Source organism: Galeopterus variegatus, unplaced genomic scaffold (assembly GCF_000696425.1).
Source record: "Galeopterus variegatus unplaced genomic scaffold, G_variegatus-3.0.2 Scaffold2342, whole genome shotgun sequence".
Lineage (NCBI taxonomy): Eukaryota > Metazoa > Chordata > Mammalia > Dermoptera > Cynocephalidae > Galeopterus > Galeopterus variegatus.
Genome location: NW_007728453.1, coordinates 233,779 through 253,446, shown reverse-complemented (window position 1 = coordinate 253,446; position 19,668 = coordinate 233,779). Strand labels below are relative to the sequence as shown.

The following is a 19,668-nucleotide window of genomic DNA, read 5'->3' as shown; positions in this document are numbered from 1 at the left end:
TGTTTATCTGTTATTTATGTATTTGTCTCACCTCTACACTCCCTAAGGACTAGAACTTCTTGAAAGCAGCACCTGGATCTCTGTTGGGACTGACATATAGTATATGCTCAGTTAATGTTACTGTTTCTTTGTACAGTGTTTTTCACAAAATAGATGTATAGCTGATTTTTGTTAAATAAGTAGGAAATACAAAACTTTAAGCAATGAATATAACAAAGAGTTGGGAATATTTCCAATGCTTATTATTATGTCCATTTATGGGACCAGAATGGAAAATATCTTATCAATAAATTTTAAAATATTGAGCATATGTTGAAATTATAATATTTTGGAGATAGGAAAATTGGGTTAGATAGAGCATATTGCTAAAATTAATTTTACCTGTTTTTTGTAAATGTAGCCTGTAGAAATTTTAAAATTATGTATGTGACTCGCATTATGTTTGTACTGGAAAATGCTGTCTTAGGGAGAGGATTTAGTAAGTCTTATAATCAGCATCAGATAACCAGAATCCTCCCAGCCAATGGCTTTGGAGATGTAGCCTCCTAGACTCACTAGATTTTTATATTCTGTTTAATCAATGGTGGGGTGTGTCTGGAATATATTTTGGCCAATCCATGTTTATTGAATAACACTAAATTCACCAGTGGGAGAATATTTCTGATGTTCTAATTATGCCGATTATAAAGCCACAGTGAAAACACATTTCTCACATGCATTAGATTAATTATCAAAGTCTTTGGTGTTGATGACACTGATAATGGATGCCCTTGTTGTGGCCCCCTCTGCAATTGAGCCTTTCCAATTAAATTGTCCATGACCTTCTGTGGAGTGTTATCCTGGGCTGGGACAACTGTGAGCCCGTGGAATGGTTTGCACACTGGAATGTGTGTGTCCCCCTGTGGCCGTGCAAACTTTTCCAGTGGTTAAGGAGCCTGGGGAGGTGTCTTAGGTGCCTGCCTTCTCATTTCCATCCTTCCTTTCATAATTCCTCTTCTCCACTTTACAAAGAAAAGGCTTACTTCTCAGCCTCCCCAAATCTTACTGTGGTGCGTTGTTGTGAGGCACTAAACAGGGGACAATTTAAGAATGCGAAGCAAAGAGCACTCCCTTAAGAATTATTAAAATGGCCAGTACCTTATTACATCCAGGGAAAGGCTTTGTGTCCAGCCGCCATCCATCCATCCATCCTAGCAAGAGAATTCTGAAGTGAGATGTTCCCTCAGAGACACGTATTAACATGTTTTTTAGGTAGAAAACTGAAGTCAGACTTCTCTTGTCAGAAAGTAAGTCTGATTTGGCTAATTAGTTTGACAGCGAGAACTAGTTTTGCCTGTTAGGTAACAGAAGGGACAGTTTCTATTAACTGAGTGAGCTAAATTTGCAGCTTCTTAACAATATGCTAGAAATGACGTCTTTTTAACTATTTAAATTTATGATAAATTGTTTAAATAGTTGTTAATTTAAAATGTACATGGGAATTATTTTAGAAGAGCGTTTGAAATCTCTGACTTTAGCACAAACATATCATACTTTCTATCTTGAAATCTTCCAAAGTACATTCTAGACATCATACAAGAAGTTTTTTTTTTGTTGTTGTTGTTGTTGTTTTTTTTCCTGGAGCCCCTCCTGATACAGGAAGTTTTAAGAAGAAAATATCATACTTTCTATCTTGAAATCTTCCAAAGTACATTCTAGACATCATACAAGAAGTTTTTTTTTTTTGTTGTTGTTGTTGTTTTTTTTCCTGGAGCCCCTCCTGATACAGGAAGTTTTAAGAAGAAAAAGAGAAAGATGAAAAAAGACCTTCCAGAAGAGACATGGTAGAAAGAGACAGAGCCAAATGGTGTTGGGATCACTGCTGGGGGACCAGACTGGTGCAGCCAGGCTGGCTTTGTGGCTGGGAGTTCCAAAATGGTAGCCTAGGGAGGGATATTGAAAAAGACTATTGGAGGAAGCAGTATGAGGAGGTTTATATGTTCAAAAAAGTGGGACAGGAAGAAGAGGGAGGTGGCATCTAAAAGATTCCTCCAATATGAGGAGAATAGTAAAAAAGTAATTAAAAGGAGAAAATACTACTTGAATAATTGACAGTCTGGTAAGGACACGTTATGCCGCTATATTGACAAGCAGAACATGTCATGACAGAGTCTGAAGGTCAGATCACTGGCATGTCTTGTACAATCAAAAAGTTTTTTCTCATTTCATTTGCATGAGTTTCCATACATCCAGAATTTTATGTTTATAAAGCAATCACTCTTTCTTGAGATTTCTGTTGACAGTTTGTGGAACATAATGGATGTTTTTTTAATAAAGATAAAGATAAAGTGAGGAATCTAATTTCATAGCAATTTTCTTTTGTAAATTAGTTTAACCCTTTGTCAGTCACTAAAAAGCACATTTTTCTACTGGCTTTTCATGATGATGACACATCATCATTATGACTCATTCAGCTCCTCCTAAATAACTCCTCCTTATTCTATGACATTTCAAGCGAGTTTAATAAAACTCTTCAATCCCAGGACAAAAATCCAAGTGAAGTATTTGTTTGAAAGGTTTACAGTTTCTGCCCCCATAAATTGAGTCCTTGCTCTTTTGCATTTGCAACATATATCATATGGTTGATATCTAAGATGTTAAGAGTTTTTTCCAAAATATATTTCCAGAGAGAAGATTTCAAACAATGACAGAAGCCTATAAATCTTATAGACATTCTTTCAGGTTTGGTTTATCAGCTCTATAAAGTGAAAGTAAAAAAACATTACCCTGTGTATTCTTATGCATTGTTTAAAAATCTGGAGGAGGTTGTCAAGGAGAAAATAGGTAAGAGGTAAATAAATGCTAAAATTAGAAGATGGTTAGGAATTAATGATTACATCTAATTCTGAAAGTAATTCTCTTGAGTAAGTTAATCATTTTGCAATGCTGTGTGGATTAAATGCAAAAAAGCTATCTCTGAACCTCAGCTACTTCTGGGTGGCATATTTTGAACTTGGATTAGTTCAGAAAGTCTTCAGGATATCTCTAAGTTTGGAAGTTTTACAATTTTGAAAGGCATCTCATGGTCAGCATTATTAGTCATTAGGGAAATGCAAATCGAAACCACAGTGACAGAGCACTTCGTACCTACTAGGATGGCTGTAATTTTTTATTTTTAAAGGAAAATAATAAGTGTTAGCAAAGATGTGGAGAAATTGGAACCTTGTACATTACAGTAGGAGTGTAAAATGAAGCAGCTGCTATGGGAAACAGTGTCCTCAAAAATCTAAACATAGAATTACCATATAACAACCCAACGATTCCACTCGTAGGTATATAACCAAAGGAGCTGAAAATAAGAACTCCAACAGGTAACTTGTATGCCAGTGTTCATTGTAGTATTATTCATAAGCCAAAAAGTAGGAACAATTCAAGTGTCCATTTTCTGATGAATGGATAAACTGGTATACACATACAATGGAATATTATTCAGCCCTAGAAAGGAATGGAGTTCTGACACATGCTACGTCATGGATAGGCCTTGAAAACATTATGCTCAGTGAAATATGCCAGACACAAAAGCACAAATATTGTATGATTCCATTTGTATGAAATATCTAGAATAGACAAATACATACAATTTTAAACTTTGAGTAAATTGTATGATATTTATCTCAATAAAGCTGTTAGAAAAAAAAGTGGGTCTTGAGAGTAGGATTATTAGACAAGGAGACACGGATGGCGCAAACTGCATGTAGTGAGATAATCCCTTGATCTGTCTGGTCTCAGGATGGAGTTTGATCAGGTGCCCTGTAATATACCTTCCTGTTTTTACACTCTGTGATTCTTTCATAGTAAGGTGGGTAGTTTTGGTGGGTTACGTTCATTCTCAGCTGGAACAAACATGTTCTTCCAGTGCTGAAAATGATGTAAATTCTAAATACAGTCCAGGTGAGGGTGCAGAAGTTCTGCAGGGCTCCAGAATTCCATGAGTTTTGGAGCAGAGTGGATGGGTCATGTTAGCAGAACATGTGTTTACTTAAGGAGGTTGATTTTTTCAGAGAATCTATATTTCCTTACAAGAACATTTTTTGAACATGTATTTCTAACTCTGTATCCTTTTTTATGTGTGTAAACAGTATTCAGGATTGAAAACTTTGTGAAGTTTGGGATTATTTTAGCCTTGTTATTTTGACACCATTATATGTTATAGCCTTCTGTGTTTTCTTGTAGATACACAATTTTATTAAATATGCTCTTTTTTTGTCAGATGTAAAGTCTGAGGCTGAAATAAAGAAGGTATTGATTAGCCTTATTTTGTCTAGAATACCTTTCCTCCCATCTTTGCATGAACCAGACTTCATCAGTCCTTCAAGATGTATCTTAAAGGCTCCTTTCTTTGTGAAACTCTGTAACCTCCTCCTACTTGGAAATGTGTTGGACACGGGCTCGGCAGTCAGTTAGATGTGGTTTTGTTTGTGGCTCTGCAACTTCGTAGGTGGGTGATGCTGGACATTTCATTTAACCTCTGCTGTGGGTTTCAGACTTATCCTTTGAAAGGGGGACGTGTTTTACGTTTTCTTCTCACTCCACTCATCTCCAGCTCTCCCACAGAGACCAGCAACTTGTATTTAGCTTTTTATGGAGTGAATCAAAGTCTGCTTTAAATGAAATGTTTAGCTTTAATAACTTAAATCTATAAATGTAGCAAACTCATTAAAAATATCATTTGAAATATTATCTAACCTCATATACTTAGGTAATTTTGGCAATTTGGGAAACTACATTTTTAATTTTAACTTTTTTTTACATCCTCTGAGGATGTCAGTTTTTTTGTTTGTTTTTGTTTTGGTGGCTGGCTGGTAAGGGATTTTAAGTTTTTGTTTTGTTTTTAAGGATGTCAGATTTTGGAAACAAATTTAGGGAGTCTGAGCACTTTGCTTGGCCCTGTTTCTTTGTTTACGTATTTATAATATTTTGCAGAGTGTTATATAACATGTATTATTTCCATATGAGATTTTAATACATAGTGTTTGAATAAATGAATTGGGGCTGGGACCAACAAATTGGGTGTAGGAAACGAGAGAAGATTGATATGACTGAGTCTGTCAGTAGATTTATATTGGGGTGGTTCACATGTAGTGCCCAGAAAAAGAAGTGGGAGTATGGTCTGAATTTCTTTTATTGTTTCTGAAATAATCGTTTTTGCTAATGAGAAATTGGCTTTCTAGGGTGTTAAATTTGACGATAAACCTATAGATCACTTTGATGATGAAAGAGGCCTTAATAAAGTCAATTCATGTTTTACATCATCCAACGAGACATTTGTTTTTCGTCTTAAAGTCTAGGAGCTTCTTTTCTGAATAGCTGCATTTTATGGAACTCATATTAGGTTAGTGCCAGCCAACTGGACACTCTTAAATTGCTTTGAAAGATGTACTAGCGGATAATGCTTTCTCTCTCCTAGCAATAGAGTTTTAATGGTGGTATACATCTTCCTAAGACCTGTGTGTTTCCATAGGGGTAATGACTAACTTCTCTGCCATGTTTCCAGTTTAGGATTTAAATTGAGATTTGTTGATAAGTTCTGCTAAAAGAATTGATATGCATTTGAGCTGGTGAAGAGAACACATTTTCAAAGCATTTTCCTTGAAGATTTATCAAGTGGTTTTGTTGATGTTTCTTGCTTCACTTCTCTTACCTAACACAGAAATAAAAATTCCAGGCTAGGCAGCAATGAAGGCCCTTGGATCTGTGTGAGCACGTCAAAAGCATTTTAAGAAGAGCAAAATATTTAGAGGAAGAATTTGGAAAAGTAGCCTTAAGGGATTTAACACATTTTTCTCCTCCTAATTCAGTCCCATGTTTGTCCCCCTAATGGAGAAAGGTCATTAATGGATAAGATTTGCTAAGCCAGCAAAGGCTTTCAGAAACAAAATGGTTTTCTAAAATCCAAATCTAAAGAAAACAATTGTTTAAGTTTGTAAACTTGGAAGAAATATATTTAAAGATGATGGATTTGTAGTGTAAATTATACTCATTCCTTTAATAATACATATATAAATAATGCAGTCATATGTAAGTTTGTGTTGTGTGCTTATGCATTTTCGATTCGGAGAAATTAAAATAACTAATTGGCTTGATAATGAGGGTTGAAATAATTTGAGACTGTTGAAGTTCTATGTGAATTTCTAGGAAGGCAAAAACGATTGATCAGAATAGCATGATAGATGTTTAGTTGTCTGACTAGCAGCTTTGTGAGTCTATTCCGCCTTCTGATGTGGAATAGACCTGGGTCAACCTGGTTTACCTTAATTGTGGAGGACAGTTGTATACTAGTAAATGTTCCAAATTTGTTGCATTTTTAATCTCGTAATTGAAAAAGCCACAGGCTAATTCTTGTACTTTTACTGAAAGATCTTATTTATCATTTGATAAGATGACAGGCACTTATTTCTTTGTACTCTCTATATCTGGAGAGGAACCTGCATAGTATTAGATATTTTAACATGTTTTTGAAATAAGAAAGTTAAATGCTCTGAAAGATGTTAGGAGAAAATAAAATATGGTAGTATTGCTCCCTTAGGATTTTCCCTATTTTTATGGTCAGAAATTCCTAAAATTGTATGAATGTTATGAAATTAAAATAATACAAATTTTATATTAAATATTTAAAAATACTTTCTATATTTTTTATTCGTAGGATTAAAGAATAATGGATTTGGCAAAGTTTACGAAAATAAATCTTTTTTTAAGGCAGTAGGACAAATACTTGGATTTTCAAAGTGCCCTGAACACTGACATGAAGGTACTTCAAAAAGTTCGTGGAAAAGTAGAATGAAAAGGTGATATGAATCTTTCCATGAACTTTTTGACGACCCCGCGTATTTAATATTCAATTCATTATGGTGAGGCCGGTACAGCGCCCTCTGCAGGTTGATGTGTTGTGGTGGCCTTATATTCTAAGTATAATCTCAGCTCTATACCTCTCAGGTATGATGGTAAAGGCTGGGACATTCAAAGTGCGTAAGCAAATCCTCTTGGTTAATAAATGGCTTATATGGAGCATTGCTCAGATGTTATAAAGCCTGAGATCTGATGCTGTCGGCATTGTCCTTTGTGGAAGGAAGGTCACCTTTCAGCACCATTAACGTCAAGAAGTTTCTTCGAGAGCAGTTTTCTTTTTTATATCAATTGGTCTCCAATTACCCTTATGGATCTGCAAAAGTGCTCTCTTTTCTGGAGCTGCTGCTATATTTATTGCAGGAATGACCTTTTAATTACAGAAAACGGGGTAAGGATCAAAGACATCACAAACTTGGTGAAGTAGTAGGTAAATTCCTAATTATGCCAGTAGAGATTAGTGAGAAGGTCTGTGCTTACAGGTGAAAGGCAGTCCCTTTGGAATTGATGCTTGGAGGCAGGGCACACTCCGGCCCCCGCTGCTATAATTTTGCTGATATGATGGGGGAGGCAGGCAGCCTGCAGTGTGGATGGTGGTGGAGCAGGCAGGACATATAAACAGCTGAAACCTCAGCTTTCTGCACTTTTCCAAATACTCCTGAGACAGCTTTCAAAGCTACTTAGAGGTTGTTCGCATGCTACTTTGTAGGCTTTAAGCCAACAGTGACTCTTTTGCAGGTTTTAATAGAGAATTGGGGAGCGGTTGAAGAGGGTATGATTGGAAGTAACAAAGGGTAAAATGGACATTTTCTTGTCTGCTTTGTTCACACTTATACTATAACAATCATAAAAACAGCAACTACACTGCAGATTGTTGTCAAGTGTTTTTCACTTATATTCACTAATCTTCATAATGCCCTTACAAATCAGGCATTATTTATGTGCATTTTATAGATGGGATCTACCGAAGCTAGGAGACTGTATGATGACTTACCCAAGGTCACACAATAAGTGGATTGGGATGTGGTCTATTTGGTCGTAATGTTCTTTGTTCTTTTGTTATACTACACGGCCTTCTTATACCTATCTAAATCCAGAAAACTCTGCCCATCTTCAAGAAATACAGGGTGCTTTAATTTTTTAAGGTCAATTTTAATTTGCTGTGGCTTGGAAAATGAATTCATAATCAAACCTGAAATTGATAATGTTTTCAAACTTCTGATTTCTCTACCTGTAAAGTGTTTGTGTGGGTCAAGATCATTAAAACCTTATGTCAGTCTTACTATAGGAAAAGAGCTTACAGAACTGATTATAAACCTTACAGTACTTTTTGTTCCGGGAGGTATAGGACTTGAATGCAAAGGGAGCAAGTTGTGAATTCCTTAGATTTTTTTAGAGAACTCTGATTTTTGTTGCGAACATGATAACATTTTTTATCATCCTTGCAATTTTACTTAAAACACAGCAGAAAGTATGATGTATAATAGTCGGAAAGTAAGATACTGATTCTGTTTTTCAAACGTGGACTTAATAGCAGGCGAAAAAGCTAAGTCCTTTGGGAAAGGTGCCCGAGTCTCCCTCTGTGGTAGGTGTTAGCAGACTTCGTAGAGGTGAACTTGGCGCTGTCACCTTTGTTAGCTGTGCCTTGTAAGTTCTACTGATAGGACTATTTTAAGCTCCCCAGGATGGAAATTATCTTATGTGGTGCCTTACTAAAGGTACAAAACTCTCATACTTTCCCCTCTCTCTCCTTTTCCCTCCCACAGATGAACACAATGACGTGCAGAAGAAAACCTTTACCAAATGGATAAATGCTCGATTTTCAAAGGTAACTGAGAATTTCAAAACTTTAAATGATTCAAAGGCTTCATTCTCATTGATGGATTTGGTTGGAAGTGCAGCACATTTTCCCCATGAAATGGGACCTAATAGAAATCTTCTGAATTTGTAGACACATTTCTTCTTCTTTTATTCTTTTCTAAAATATGATGGAAATTCTGGTGTGAACAGTTCATGTGATGTTCTTTATTTTTACCTGGAATTCTCCAGATATTTAAGCCAACCGTTTGCTGCTTTTGATTCTGTGCATCCTGGGTCCATTTAGGAAATGAATATATCATTGGAAAATGTTGTCTTTACTTAGCTGAAAAGATGATGATTTCATTTTGCTTGTTAAAAAACAAATTGTTATTATTCAGGAAGACTTTCTACCCTGTGCAAAAATATTTAAGGCTTTTCATTCTTGTGAATGTTGCTAATAATTTTTATCTGCCTTGTGTTTTTTTTTTCTTGTGTACTTTCTCACTTTTTTATCCAAAGAACTGTTCTTTCTCAGCATTTCTAACCATTTCGAATCTGAGCAATGCTTTGATCAATATTTTTTTTTTTAGGAGCGGAGCATGCTGAAGAGAGGAATTGGCAGTGCTGTTTTCAAATTTGTTCCAATATGATTACCCTTTGGTTATCAAAGTTAGAATTTTGTCCACTAAGTCTGAGGTGGGAGAGGAATTTTTAGATTGATGGGTTGTAGGATTCTACTGTGTCAGGATGAAAAATAAAGGTTTCTCAAAGAAACACCATTGTGGTCTTTGAAATTATATGAAAGCTATTTTAATTAAGAATTATTTTTCAAAATTTGTATTTGATAAAATTGTAGAAGTCAGGAAAATAAACACTGGTATTCCTTTGAGGAAAATGAGTATATTTTAAGGTTACTTTGAGCAGCAACACAGTTTAAAAATTATTCCACATCCCAATACATTTAGTTAATGCTTTGATTGCAGTCTTTCTTAGGTTTTACAAGTTTTTGTGGAGGGATGTTTTATCTTGCTTCTGAGAATGTAAGGAACGTAAAAACTGACATTGACAGAAGGGTTAGGAATATAGAGAATGAGAGTATAGAGGTGCTTGCATAATTGATGATTTTATGTGTAGCGTTATTCCACGACAGATGTAGGTGTTTTTTGCTAAATTTTTGATTGTTCTGTTCTAGAGGAGCAGTAATGTGTGTATTTTGGATTTGACGTTATTCAAAACTTTTGAACTTTCCATTTGCATGTGAGCGTATTCTGGGCAACATGGTTTTAGCAACTGGGGGAATCTGGACATGCGGTGTTTTATCCCAGTGGTCTCGTGAGTGTTCATGTGGGTAAGATTATCCATCCTGGTTGTTCCTGAGGATAACAGGGTTATTTTCTACACAGAGCAGGTGGAGCTTACTTAGTTTCTAGCAGCTTAATTTAGTCATTGAGGAAGAACTGCCATTGAACTAACTTTGAAGATCACTTTGAAAGCATCGTAGTCTTTGTAGACCTAAGTTTAGGGAACATTTGAAACTGGGTGAATTACTTTTGTACCTATTCATGAACGTGGAGAGAAGTAGACAGAGCAATAGGACATAGAAGGGGGTGTGTACAATTGAGAAAGAATAATTGAAAAGAAATTTATCAGTATTTATGGCCGGCCATTGACATCTTTAAAAAGATCACAAATAACACAAAATCTAATAGAACCTGAATATTTTATTAAATGAAGTTGACATTTAAATTTGTACATTTATAACGTACATATTATTTTGTAACATAAATGGGGCTCTTAAGTCCTATGTAGATTATTTGCCCCAGGATGCTTGTAATCTTGCCAAGAAAATAGAAAAGATCTGGTAAATTTTATCATTTTTAGTAAAAAGTTCTAGTTATATAAACTGATGCAGTAGCTAAAAGCTCCTTAAGTCCTATGTAGATTATTTGCCCCAGGATGCTTGTAATCTTGCCAAGAAAATAGAAAAGATCTGCTAAATTTTATCATTTTTAGTAAAAAGTTCTAGTTATATAAACTGATGCAGTAGCTAAAAGCTTGTTTTGTTTGGAGAAAAAGTATCAAAAATATGATGATTCTGAAAACTTTCCCTTTCAGATTAGTCAGAAATCAAAGTCTAAAAGGAATTTCATGAAGAGTATTTGGATATACTGAGATGGAGAGCTCATGGCAGTGACACTACATTTCATCCACATTTTTTTCCTTTCCCATGGCTGTCTGAAGTCCGTAAATTGGGTGGCTTCCATGCTGGTGATTGCAGGAGAGGGAATAACACATTTCTAGACAGGAGATTACCACAGACTCCCATACGCTTAACCCTTGCTGAGCTGGGGAGAGGTTGCACTGTGCATGGTATCACTAGGTAATCCAGAGGCTGGCACAAGGAAAAAAGTCCTGTTGAAGGTAATGAATTTTGTTTCGTTTCTCTTTATCCATGGTTTTTGGTATATTGTGGTGGACTTTAAAATATAACGATTTAGTGTGTCCGCTGCTTCCTTGCAGTGTGGGTTTCTCTACAGAGCAATAGGGCCCCTGTCTTGAGAAATCAAACAGACACTAATGGCATCTTCTGCCATGTAGACTTTTATTTTAAAACAGACATTTCTCTGGACATTTCTTCATGGCTCTCTCCCTATCCAAAGTCTCAATCAAACACTAAGTCTTGTTAATTCTAGTATCTCTATATATTTAAAATTGTCCACTTCTCTCCATCTTTACTGACACCTCCCTTTTCCAAGTCACTATTGTTCAAGACTATTTCCAACTCAAAATTGTGAAAGACTTTAACATGGACAAAAAAGATTAGTGGATGTCCTCTCTATCTCAGCCATCTGGTTTATCTCAGCCTTTCATTATTTTCCAGCTGGTTTACAACTCTGTAAGCGGTAATAAATGGATAATAATGTAAGTGATTCTTATCTATAAAATGCAAATTAATTGGAATGCAATTGGTTACTGCCCCTTGGATAGACCAGTTTTTGCATCTATTGTAAGTTTATTTCAGATTTCCTTTTTTGCTTGTAAACATGTGGTTCTTTGAATGCTCCTTTGAACTGGTTGAACATCTCACTGGTTGCCCTATTAATTAATGAGTTAAATAAAGTCTTTGACACACATTAATATTACATTTGTCTAAGAGTCATGACTTCACCTTTTTTGAAGATTGCCCCTGAACATGTGGACCCCTGTAATAATCTGCTCACTGGTTCTCTCTTTCCACGCGCTCCCTTCTTCCTTCCCCCTTCCATTTTTGGCAGAGTAGCTAGCGTGATTGTAAAGGATGAGCCTAAACTTCTCTTCCTCTTCTATAAGATCTTACATTGACTGCCCATTGTCCTTTTATTAAAAAAATAAAATAATAATCAAAATTGTATATATTTAAGGTGTGCAGTGTGATGTTTTGATCTCACTTGGCTTTTTTTCCCCCCCTGGGGCCTTTCACTCCAACTTACTTGGCTTTTAAGGCCCTAGGTAGTTGTCCCCCAATCTATTTCTAATTTCTTTTTACTTTACGCTCATTAAGCTCCAGCCACATGGTCTGTGCCCCCATCCTAATGGTCTCCCGTGGCCTTTGCACACACTCTTTCCTCCGTCTTTTCCTGGCCAGCTCCCACTCTTCCTTCTTGCCTGAGCTTACATGTCACTTCCTCAAGGATGCCTTTGCTGAGCTCCCAGACTAGCATAGACATGCTCTATACACCCAAAGTGTTTTCCTTTGAAGCATGTATCATCATTGTATTTAAATAATTGCATTTCTCCTCTCTTACATAATGGCAAGGTCCATGGGTGTGGGGACTGTCTATTTTGTTCATTGGCACAACTTTTGGCATTTAGTAGGCACCCAGTGAGTATTTATAGGCTTAATAAATAAACGAATGACAGTGACACACACACACACACATACATTTAATATGCCTAATACTCTGTGTTCATAAACCAGCTGGAGATGGTTGTATTGGAAAGAGATAAAAGTAGAGTGTGGAATTGAGTGCAACACAGCATAAATTGTGTTATTTCACATACATTTAATATGCCTAATACTCTGTGTTCATAAACCAGCTGGAGATGGTTGTACTGGAAAGAGATAAAAGTAGAGTGTGGAATTGAGTGCAACACAGCATAAATTGTGTTATTTCATGGATATGAATACAACACATCAAGACTTTTGTTGTATTTATTTGCAAAAATAAACAAATCCAGCTATGCAAACATTCCCTATTTACCTGATTTCTTGGAGTTGTGCTGGAACTGTTGTTAAATAACCATTTGGATTGAATGCATATCATTTTTTTATTTATTCAATATAATTCCTTACATAGTATCCACCTGCTAAGTTCACGGTGAAGAAAAACTTATTTATTTATTTATTAACGTGTGGAGTTTTATTTAGCTTTTAAATTATGGACAATTTCTTTTTTTTTGTCTTTTTCCGTGTCCGGCAACGGATCGCAACCCTCAGTGTCGCCCCCGCACTGGACCGGGACCGGCAACGGGACCACAACCCTCGGCGTTGCCCCTGCGCCTCGCTCAGCCAGTGAGCGGGAACCGGTCTGTATGTGGGATCCGAACCCTCGGGCGGGAGCGCCGCCGTGCTTCCCAAGCGGCGCACTATCCAGTGCACCACCGGGCCGGCCCTAAATTATGGACAATTTCAAACACACACAAAAGGAAAGAGAATAGTGGAATGAAACCCCCTGTACACACCATCCTGCTTCAATAATTATCAGCTCATGGCCAAATGTACTTCATCTGTCTCCCCCATCTACTCCTTATATCCCTCATTATTTTGATGCAAATATCACATATACTGTTCCATCTACAAATATTTCTCTATGCATCTTTAAAAGATAAGGACTTAAAAAAATTCAGAATAACTGTAATACATTTTCATATGCAAAAAAAGAAAAAGGTAACAATAACTCCTTGATATTAATATCCAGATAGCAATTACATTTCTGGCTTGTCTCAGAAGGGAAGGTGTATATTTTACCTTAATGAGGTATAATTTATATACAGTGAACTGCACCCCTTTAAAATATACAATTCAATGAATTTTGAAAGATGTAAACACCCATGAAACCACTACCACAGTAAAAAAACAGAACATTTCAATCACACCCGAAAGTTTCCTTGTGCCCCTTCCTCCATCAGTCACCACTGCGTAATCACTGATCTGCTTGCTGTCACTATAGATGAGTTTAAAGAGAATATGGTTTTGAGAAGAGCCTACCTAAATAGTACATGATTTTATAAAAATTAGAAGGGAGTCAGGAAAATGAAGAAGTATGTGTATATATTCTTGTCTGACATATTTTGACAGTGTACTCCTTTTTTTTTTTTTTAAAGAAAGTGTAATTTTATTAATATTATTTTTTACATTCTAGAATGTTGTTGTGGAACAGTTGGGGGGGAAGGGGAGAGGGGAAGGAAATGGGATGGAAGAAGGAGGAAGGAGGAGGGGTGGGATTGAGGCCTGTGGCACCCCCCTTAATCCCACAGAAGAGACTGGGGGGCTTCGCTGGGCTGGTTGCATGAGTCATGGGGGCATGGCCGAGGCCCTTGGCCCCCCACCACCCCAGGTCAGGAGAGCCCAGGGTGCTTCCTGTGGTGGCTCAGTGGTTACCACTGGCTGGCTGTGGGTGTTGGGGGATGGGGCTAAGGCCCTCAGCCCCCCACTGCCCTGGCTCAGGAGAGTCTGGGGAGCTTCCTGTGGTGGCTTGGTGGTCACTGCTGGGCTGGCTATGGGTGTTGGGAGGGCATAGCTCAGGCCCTCAGCTCCCCACCACCTCAGGCCGAGAGAACTCGGGGTGCTTCCTGTGGTGGCTTGGTGGTCCTTTTTTATCTGATGGCGGACTCCTGCTTTTCAAAAACATTCATTGATGAAATCCAGCTGCACCAGGAGGGATGTGACTTGGTTCTTACTCCCAGACAGAGACAATGCACCCAGCATAGAATGCACATAGGTGTCTAATTGAAGGGGTGGCTGTCCTGAGTGGAAGGAGTCTGCGCCAGGCAGAAAAATGAAATTTAAAACTTAAAACCAACTCAAATAATTCCTTGATAAAGGATTTGATAAAGAGCTTAAGAATATTAAATAATATGGGACTAAAACCATCTTTGATTTCTAAATATATAGGTATGTACAATACCTAAGATAGCAATTGCTATAAATATATGTTCTTTTTGCTGCAAATTCTTGTTAATATGTCACAGAGTACACAGTTCTTTGGAGTCTGGGTATACTGAGTTTACTGTACAGTATACAGTAAATTATGGTTCTTGGGTTTTTAAAAAGATATGAAGAGCTCAGAAGAAAATTATTATGTAAAGGAGCTAAAAGTTAGGAAATTAATCACTTTTTTTTCGATATGCCACTCATTTATTTGTGACCTCAGGCACATTACTAGCCAAATTTTTCGGGTCACTTGGTTTTCATTCCTTTAGCCATAAAACACACTTGAACATTATTTCCTGCCTCATATGGCTAAGAAAGACTGAGGCATTGCTGTGAAGCGTATAGGAGATTATAATTACTTAGGAATGCTAAATAAAAACCTTATCAAGTACCCCTAACTTGTGATATCCCTTATCTAGGCTGCACATAAAAACAGAAATGAAAAAAAGCATTGCCTCATTAAGCCCACTTTGTTCCATTGTGAAGTGGGTGAAACGTGAGTGTTTCCTTCTCATTTTCAGAGCCTCTGGCTTTTTAGTGGGCTGGTCTCCCAAGGGAGGTAGTGACCAAGGGCTTTGGTCACTTTGCTGTTGAGACATTTGTTCTGACTTTGAGCCTACATTTTCTTTGGTCAACTTTCAGAGCTGCTTATCTGGCAGAGCTAACATACACAATTGCAGAAGCTCTTTTATCATTTTGGCAAGACAATTCTCAAAAGAGTTTTAACTAATAAAGGTTAGGTAAAGAGTATGCAAACTTAAAAACGCTGAACTTTACTTTGGGGCAGATTTCTGCTTTTTCCTTTTCTAAGACAAAGATGAGCCAAGTTCTCATATGTTACAATTCCAAATTTGAAAGTTCAATTGACAGAACATGAGAGAGGAAACTGGCAAAGCATTTTTTGTGGATTTCGATATGATGAGCTATTCAGATGTGTTCCTTTTGGAGACTGTGGGATGTTGCTTTTAGTGTCCTATTGTTTTCAGCTTTTTTCATGTTGGAAGTTGATGGTCACAAAAATAGGAACAGGAAAAGATGTGGAGGGAAGTTTGCAGAGGTGTACAGTACAAGCAGCCTGAACCCTTTTCTCACCTGTAGATGTTCAGTTCTCTTTTTACCATGAGTTGGTGAACGAGACTGTACTGGTGACTTTGTGTGATGTGAATAGCATTTATAGTGGAGGTGTGGGCTTGAAGAGTTATGCATTGGTTCCACCACTGGTTTGTTTCATAAATATGTATCTAGCAACTCAACTAATTGTTTCAGGAGCCATACCCATTCAAGTAGTTCCTTATAAAGAAATTTTAATTCATGTCTATTCACTCTTGCCTTTAGAAACGAAACAATGAAATGAACTCTGTATTTTTAAACACTAGGTTCCAGATATGCAGGAGCCATACCCATTCAAGTAGTTCCTTATAAAGAAATTTTAATTCATGTCTATTCACTCATGCCTTTAGAAACGAAACAATGAAATGAACTCTGTATTTTTAAACACTAGGTTCCAGATATGTATTGGCTATACTTATGTAAGCTTATTTTTTTGTTTTGTTTTCATTCAATTTGATTTTTTTAAATTTTTTTTTTATCAAAATTTTACTTGCAAAATGCATTTCATTTGGTTAAAGTTAAAAACAGGTTGATTAAAGTTAAATAATTAAATATTATTTAATATGCTGTGCTTTGTACATATCAAGTGCTTAATAAATGATTTTGGTTGAGCCTATTGGTATTTGTAAACCAGGAAACAAATTTGGTTTGAGTCTTTATAATTGATGATCGATTTTGGGATTGATCTGCTGAGAGGAAATGACTTTTCACCTTTCGCCTAGAAAGTGGTGAGCAGAGTCACCACCTGGTGCTTTTTTTTTTTTTCCTTTTTGTCTTTTTTCGTGACCGGCAACGGATTGCAACCCCCAGTGTCGCGCCTGTACCGGACCGGGACCGGCAACGGGATCGCAACCCTTGGTGTTGTGCCCGCACCTCACTCAGCCAGTGAGCGGCTGGTCTGTATGTGGGATCCAAACCCTCGGCGGGAACGCCGCCGTGCTCCCAAGCAGCGCACTGTAGCAGTGCGCCACCGGGCCAGCTCGACCACTTGGTGCTTTTCCATTCAGCACTATGTGACCCACCATCCCCAGCCTCAGGGATGGGCTCGGATGGAGCAGGGAGGGGTAAACTTAAGCCAGTGTGGGCAAGAGAGGATTGCTGAAGAGCTGGTGGTTTGAGGGAAAGAAGCTCTATCTATTAAACAGAGCAAGGAGACACTGGATCCATTTCCAGCTGTACCTGGCCTAGGAAGCTTTTAGCTGCAGTTGCCACAGGTAGCCATCCAGCCACCATGAAGGGAGTCATACTTGGGGGGAAGCTGACTCTGTTATTTTTGTTGTTATCATCTGTTGGGGGAATAAAAAATCCTGTCAACAAAAGGACCCCTTGATACCAAATACAGAAAAACACAATTTAGTATGGAGTATGCATGTCAGATTAAGTGCATGCAGGCAGTTGGCTAAAGACTACAAAGTCTAGACAGAATTTCTCACAAATATACAGCAAAATAGCAGAAAGAACAATGAACACTTGTCTTCTCGAGGGTCAAATAGATGCACCTTGTGATGGTCTCCTGGCCAGCACTTGAGTGACCCCTAGGTTTATCTTACCTTATAAAACTGGAGACTGAACTTATCTAGTTCCCAGCCAAAAAGTTGGGCCTATTATGCTTTTATGGAGACTCCCTGAGGGGAGGGAAAAAGCCCTGTAGCTGCCTCTCCTTTATTAAACAAATAAAATTTCATTTTACTTACCTTTACATTAGCATTTTCAATGCCATTACCAAGACCTCACCCTGGTCCCATGGAAGCCCATCAGTTGTGGAACTACATTCTTCAAACATTTCTGCTGCTTTGCCACTCATGCATGTATGAAATGAGCTGTACCATTTATTGAGTTTGCCCAAGATCTTGTCTGGTAGGCATATGGAGTTGGCATTTATTCAGCCTCCAGACCTCGCCTGAGCATTTGTCCACTGGGGATGTGAGCAGCCCCTGCCTCTGGTTGCCAGGTGTCTGAGCCCCACACCTGGTTCCTTACCATTTTTATCATCACCATACCAGTTACTTTTCTTACCAAAATCAAGGTAAAAATTCTGTTCCATGTCCTATGACTTGTGATTCCCTGAACATACTATTGATTTAGTGTGTGTTTTATGGTATTTTGTACTTTTAAAGGAGGATGCACATTCATTGATTTGATTTCAGTGTGGACACTGTAAATTGTTGCTCCGTAGTTATGTGGCACTAATCTGTGGTCACCTGAGCCATCTGTTTATCTTGTCTTTGTCTCTCTCTTCTTCTCTTACACCTCCCTTCAAAGTAAGTTTCATAATGGAATCTTTTTCCGTTCTTGAGAACTTGTGCTGACCCCTGTGAATTCTTAAAGCGATGTCCGAGAGCCCTGCACTCACTAATTGTTTAAGTGATTGGAGCGCATCTTGCTGGTTTCCTTGGTCGAGGTGTTTAAGGGCCTCTTTAGGCATCTGCTCAGTGACCTCATTTTGCCTTCAGTCTTCTCAGTCAAAATCCATGCTGCTTTCATTCTTCCACCGTTGAGTTGAATCATAGCGGTAGGTAGTGTAGATTAGTTCATTGATTAAGCTACACGCTTTAGAATTGATATGAACCTGATTTTATCATTTTGCTTAATCTTGACAAGAGACACTGTTCTTTTAAAAAATCTATTATTTATTTTACACAGTAATTTGTAGAATTGTAGAAAATTATGTAGTACAAAAAAACTAAAGAAAATGTTTTGAATTACTTTAATTCCAGCACCAAGAGAAAAAGTATAGCATTTTGTTGTAAAATACTTTAAAGGTGTATTCACATGTAAACATGTTATACCTAACTAAAATGACACTGTAAATAATGCTCACTGATGCATTATTGATTTTTAAGGATATGAAGAATTCTAAGAACCAAAAAGGGTGCTACATTTGTATCAGTGTTGAGATTTAAGATTCGTAAATTAAATATTCTGGTTTGAAAATATTCAGAAATATTAAATAAAATTACTTTTTTCTTTTTGAATTTTAAAATTAAACAACTCCTTGCAAAAAAACAAATACTAGAAAGAGAGACATTATAAAATTTACAATATGTTAACAGATGCTAGGGCATCACTTTTTAATTGATCAGGGGAAGACTGCAAGTACATTATGGTATATACACTATGTGTATGTGTGTGTGTATACACGCCATCACACACACACACACACACACACACACACTCAGAATAAACAGTGGGAATAGTAGCTGAATTGAATAGATTGCCTCAAATCCTGTTTTAAAAATAGGTAGGGCATAAATAAATAACGGACTAGTCAAACCGTGTCAAAGGGCTCAAGTTTATTTGTAAGAGTCCCCATCAGGCATGTTAGTTCTGAAAGGATTTAAAAACTGTTGTATTTCGCTCTTCTCCTTATTATACACAAAAAGTTACAACTTGATTATCTATAATGGATTAAGGTAAGTCATAGGACAGAAACTGTCTCCATACTATGTCTGTTACTTTGTACATTCGTGGTATGACCAAGCTAGGTTGTAAGTACCGCTTACTGTGCACACCATGTTGCGTTATCATGTTTTTGTTTACATCTGTTTAGATTCTGAGCCTTGAAGGTAAGGACTGCGTGTGTCAGCCTTGACTCCTCAATGTCAGTGCAGTCCATGACAGGCAGCGGGCCCTGTCAGTCTTCAGCATGGGAAGTCCAAGTCCCGATTCTACTTCTGGCTTGT

At 37.4% G+C, this 19,668-nt stretch overlaps 1 protein-coding gene across 1 annotated transcript in view; it reads left to right on the top strand.

Annotated features, from left to right (window-relative positions):
• The window catches only part of UTRN (utrophin), a 288,470-nt gene that overhangs the window by 42,256 nt on the left and 226,546 nt on the right, over nucleotides 1-19,668 (top strand). Inside the window, exon 2 of the mRNA XM_008581386.1 lies at nucleotides 8,649-8,710. Within this exon, the coding sequence (XP_008579608.1) occupies nucleotides 8,649-8,710 (62 nt within the window). The remainder of the gene's footprint in view (nucleotides 1-8,648; nucleotides 8,711-19,668) is intronic.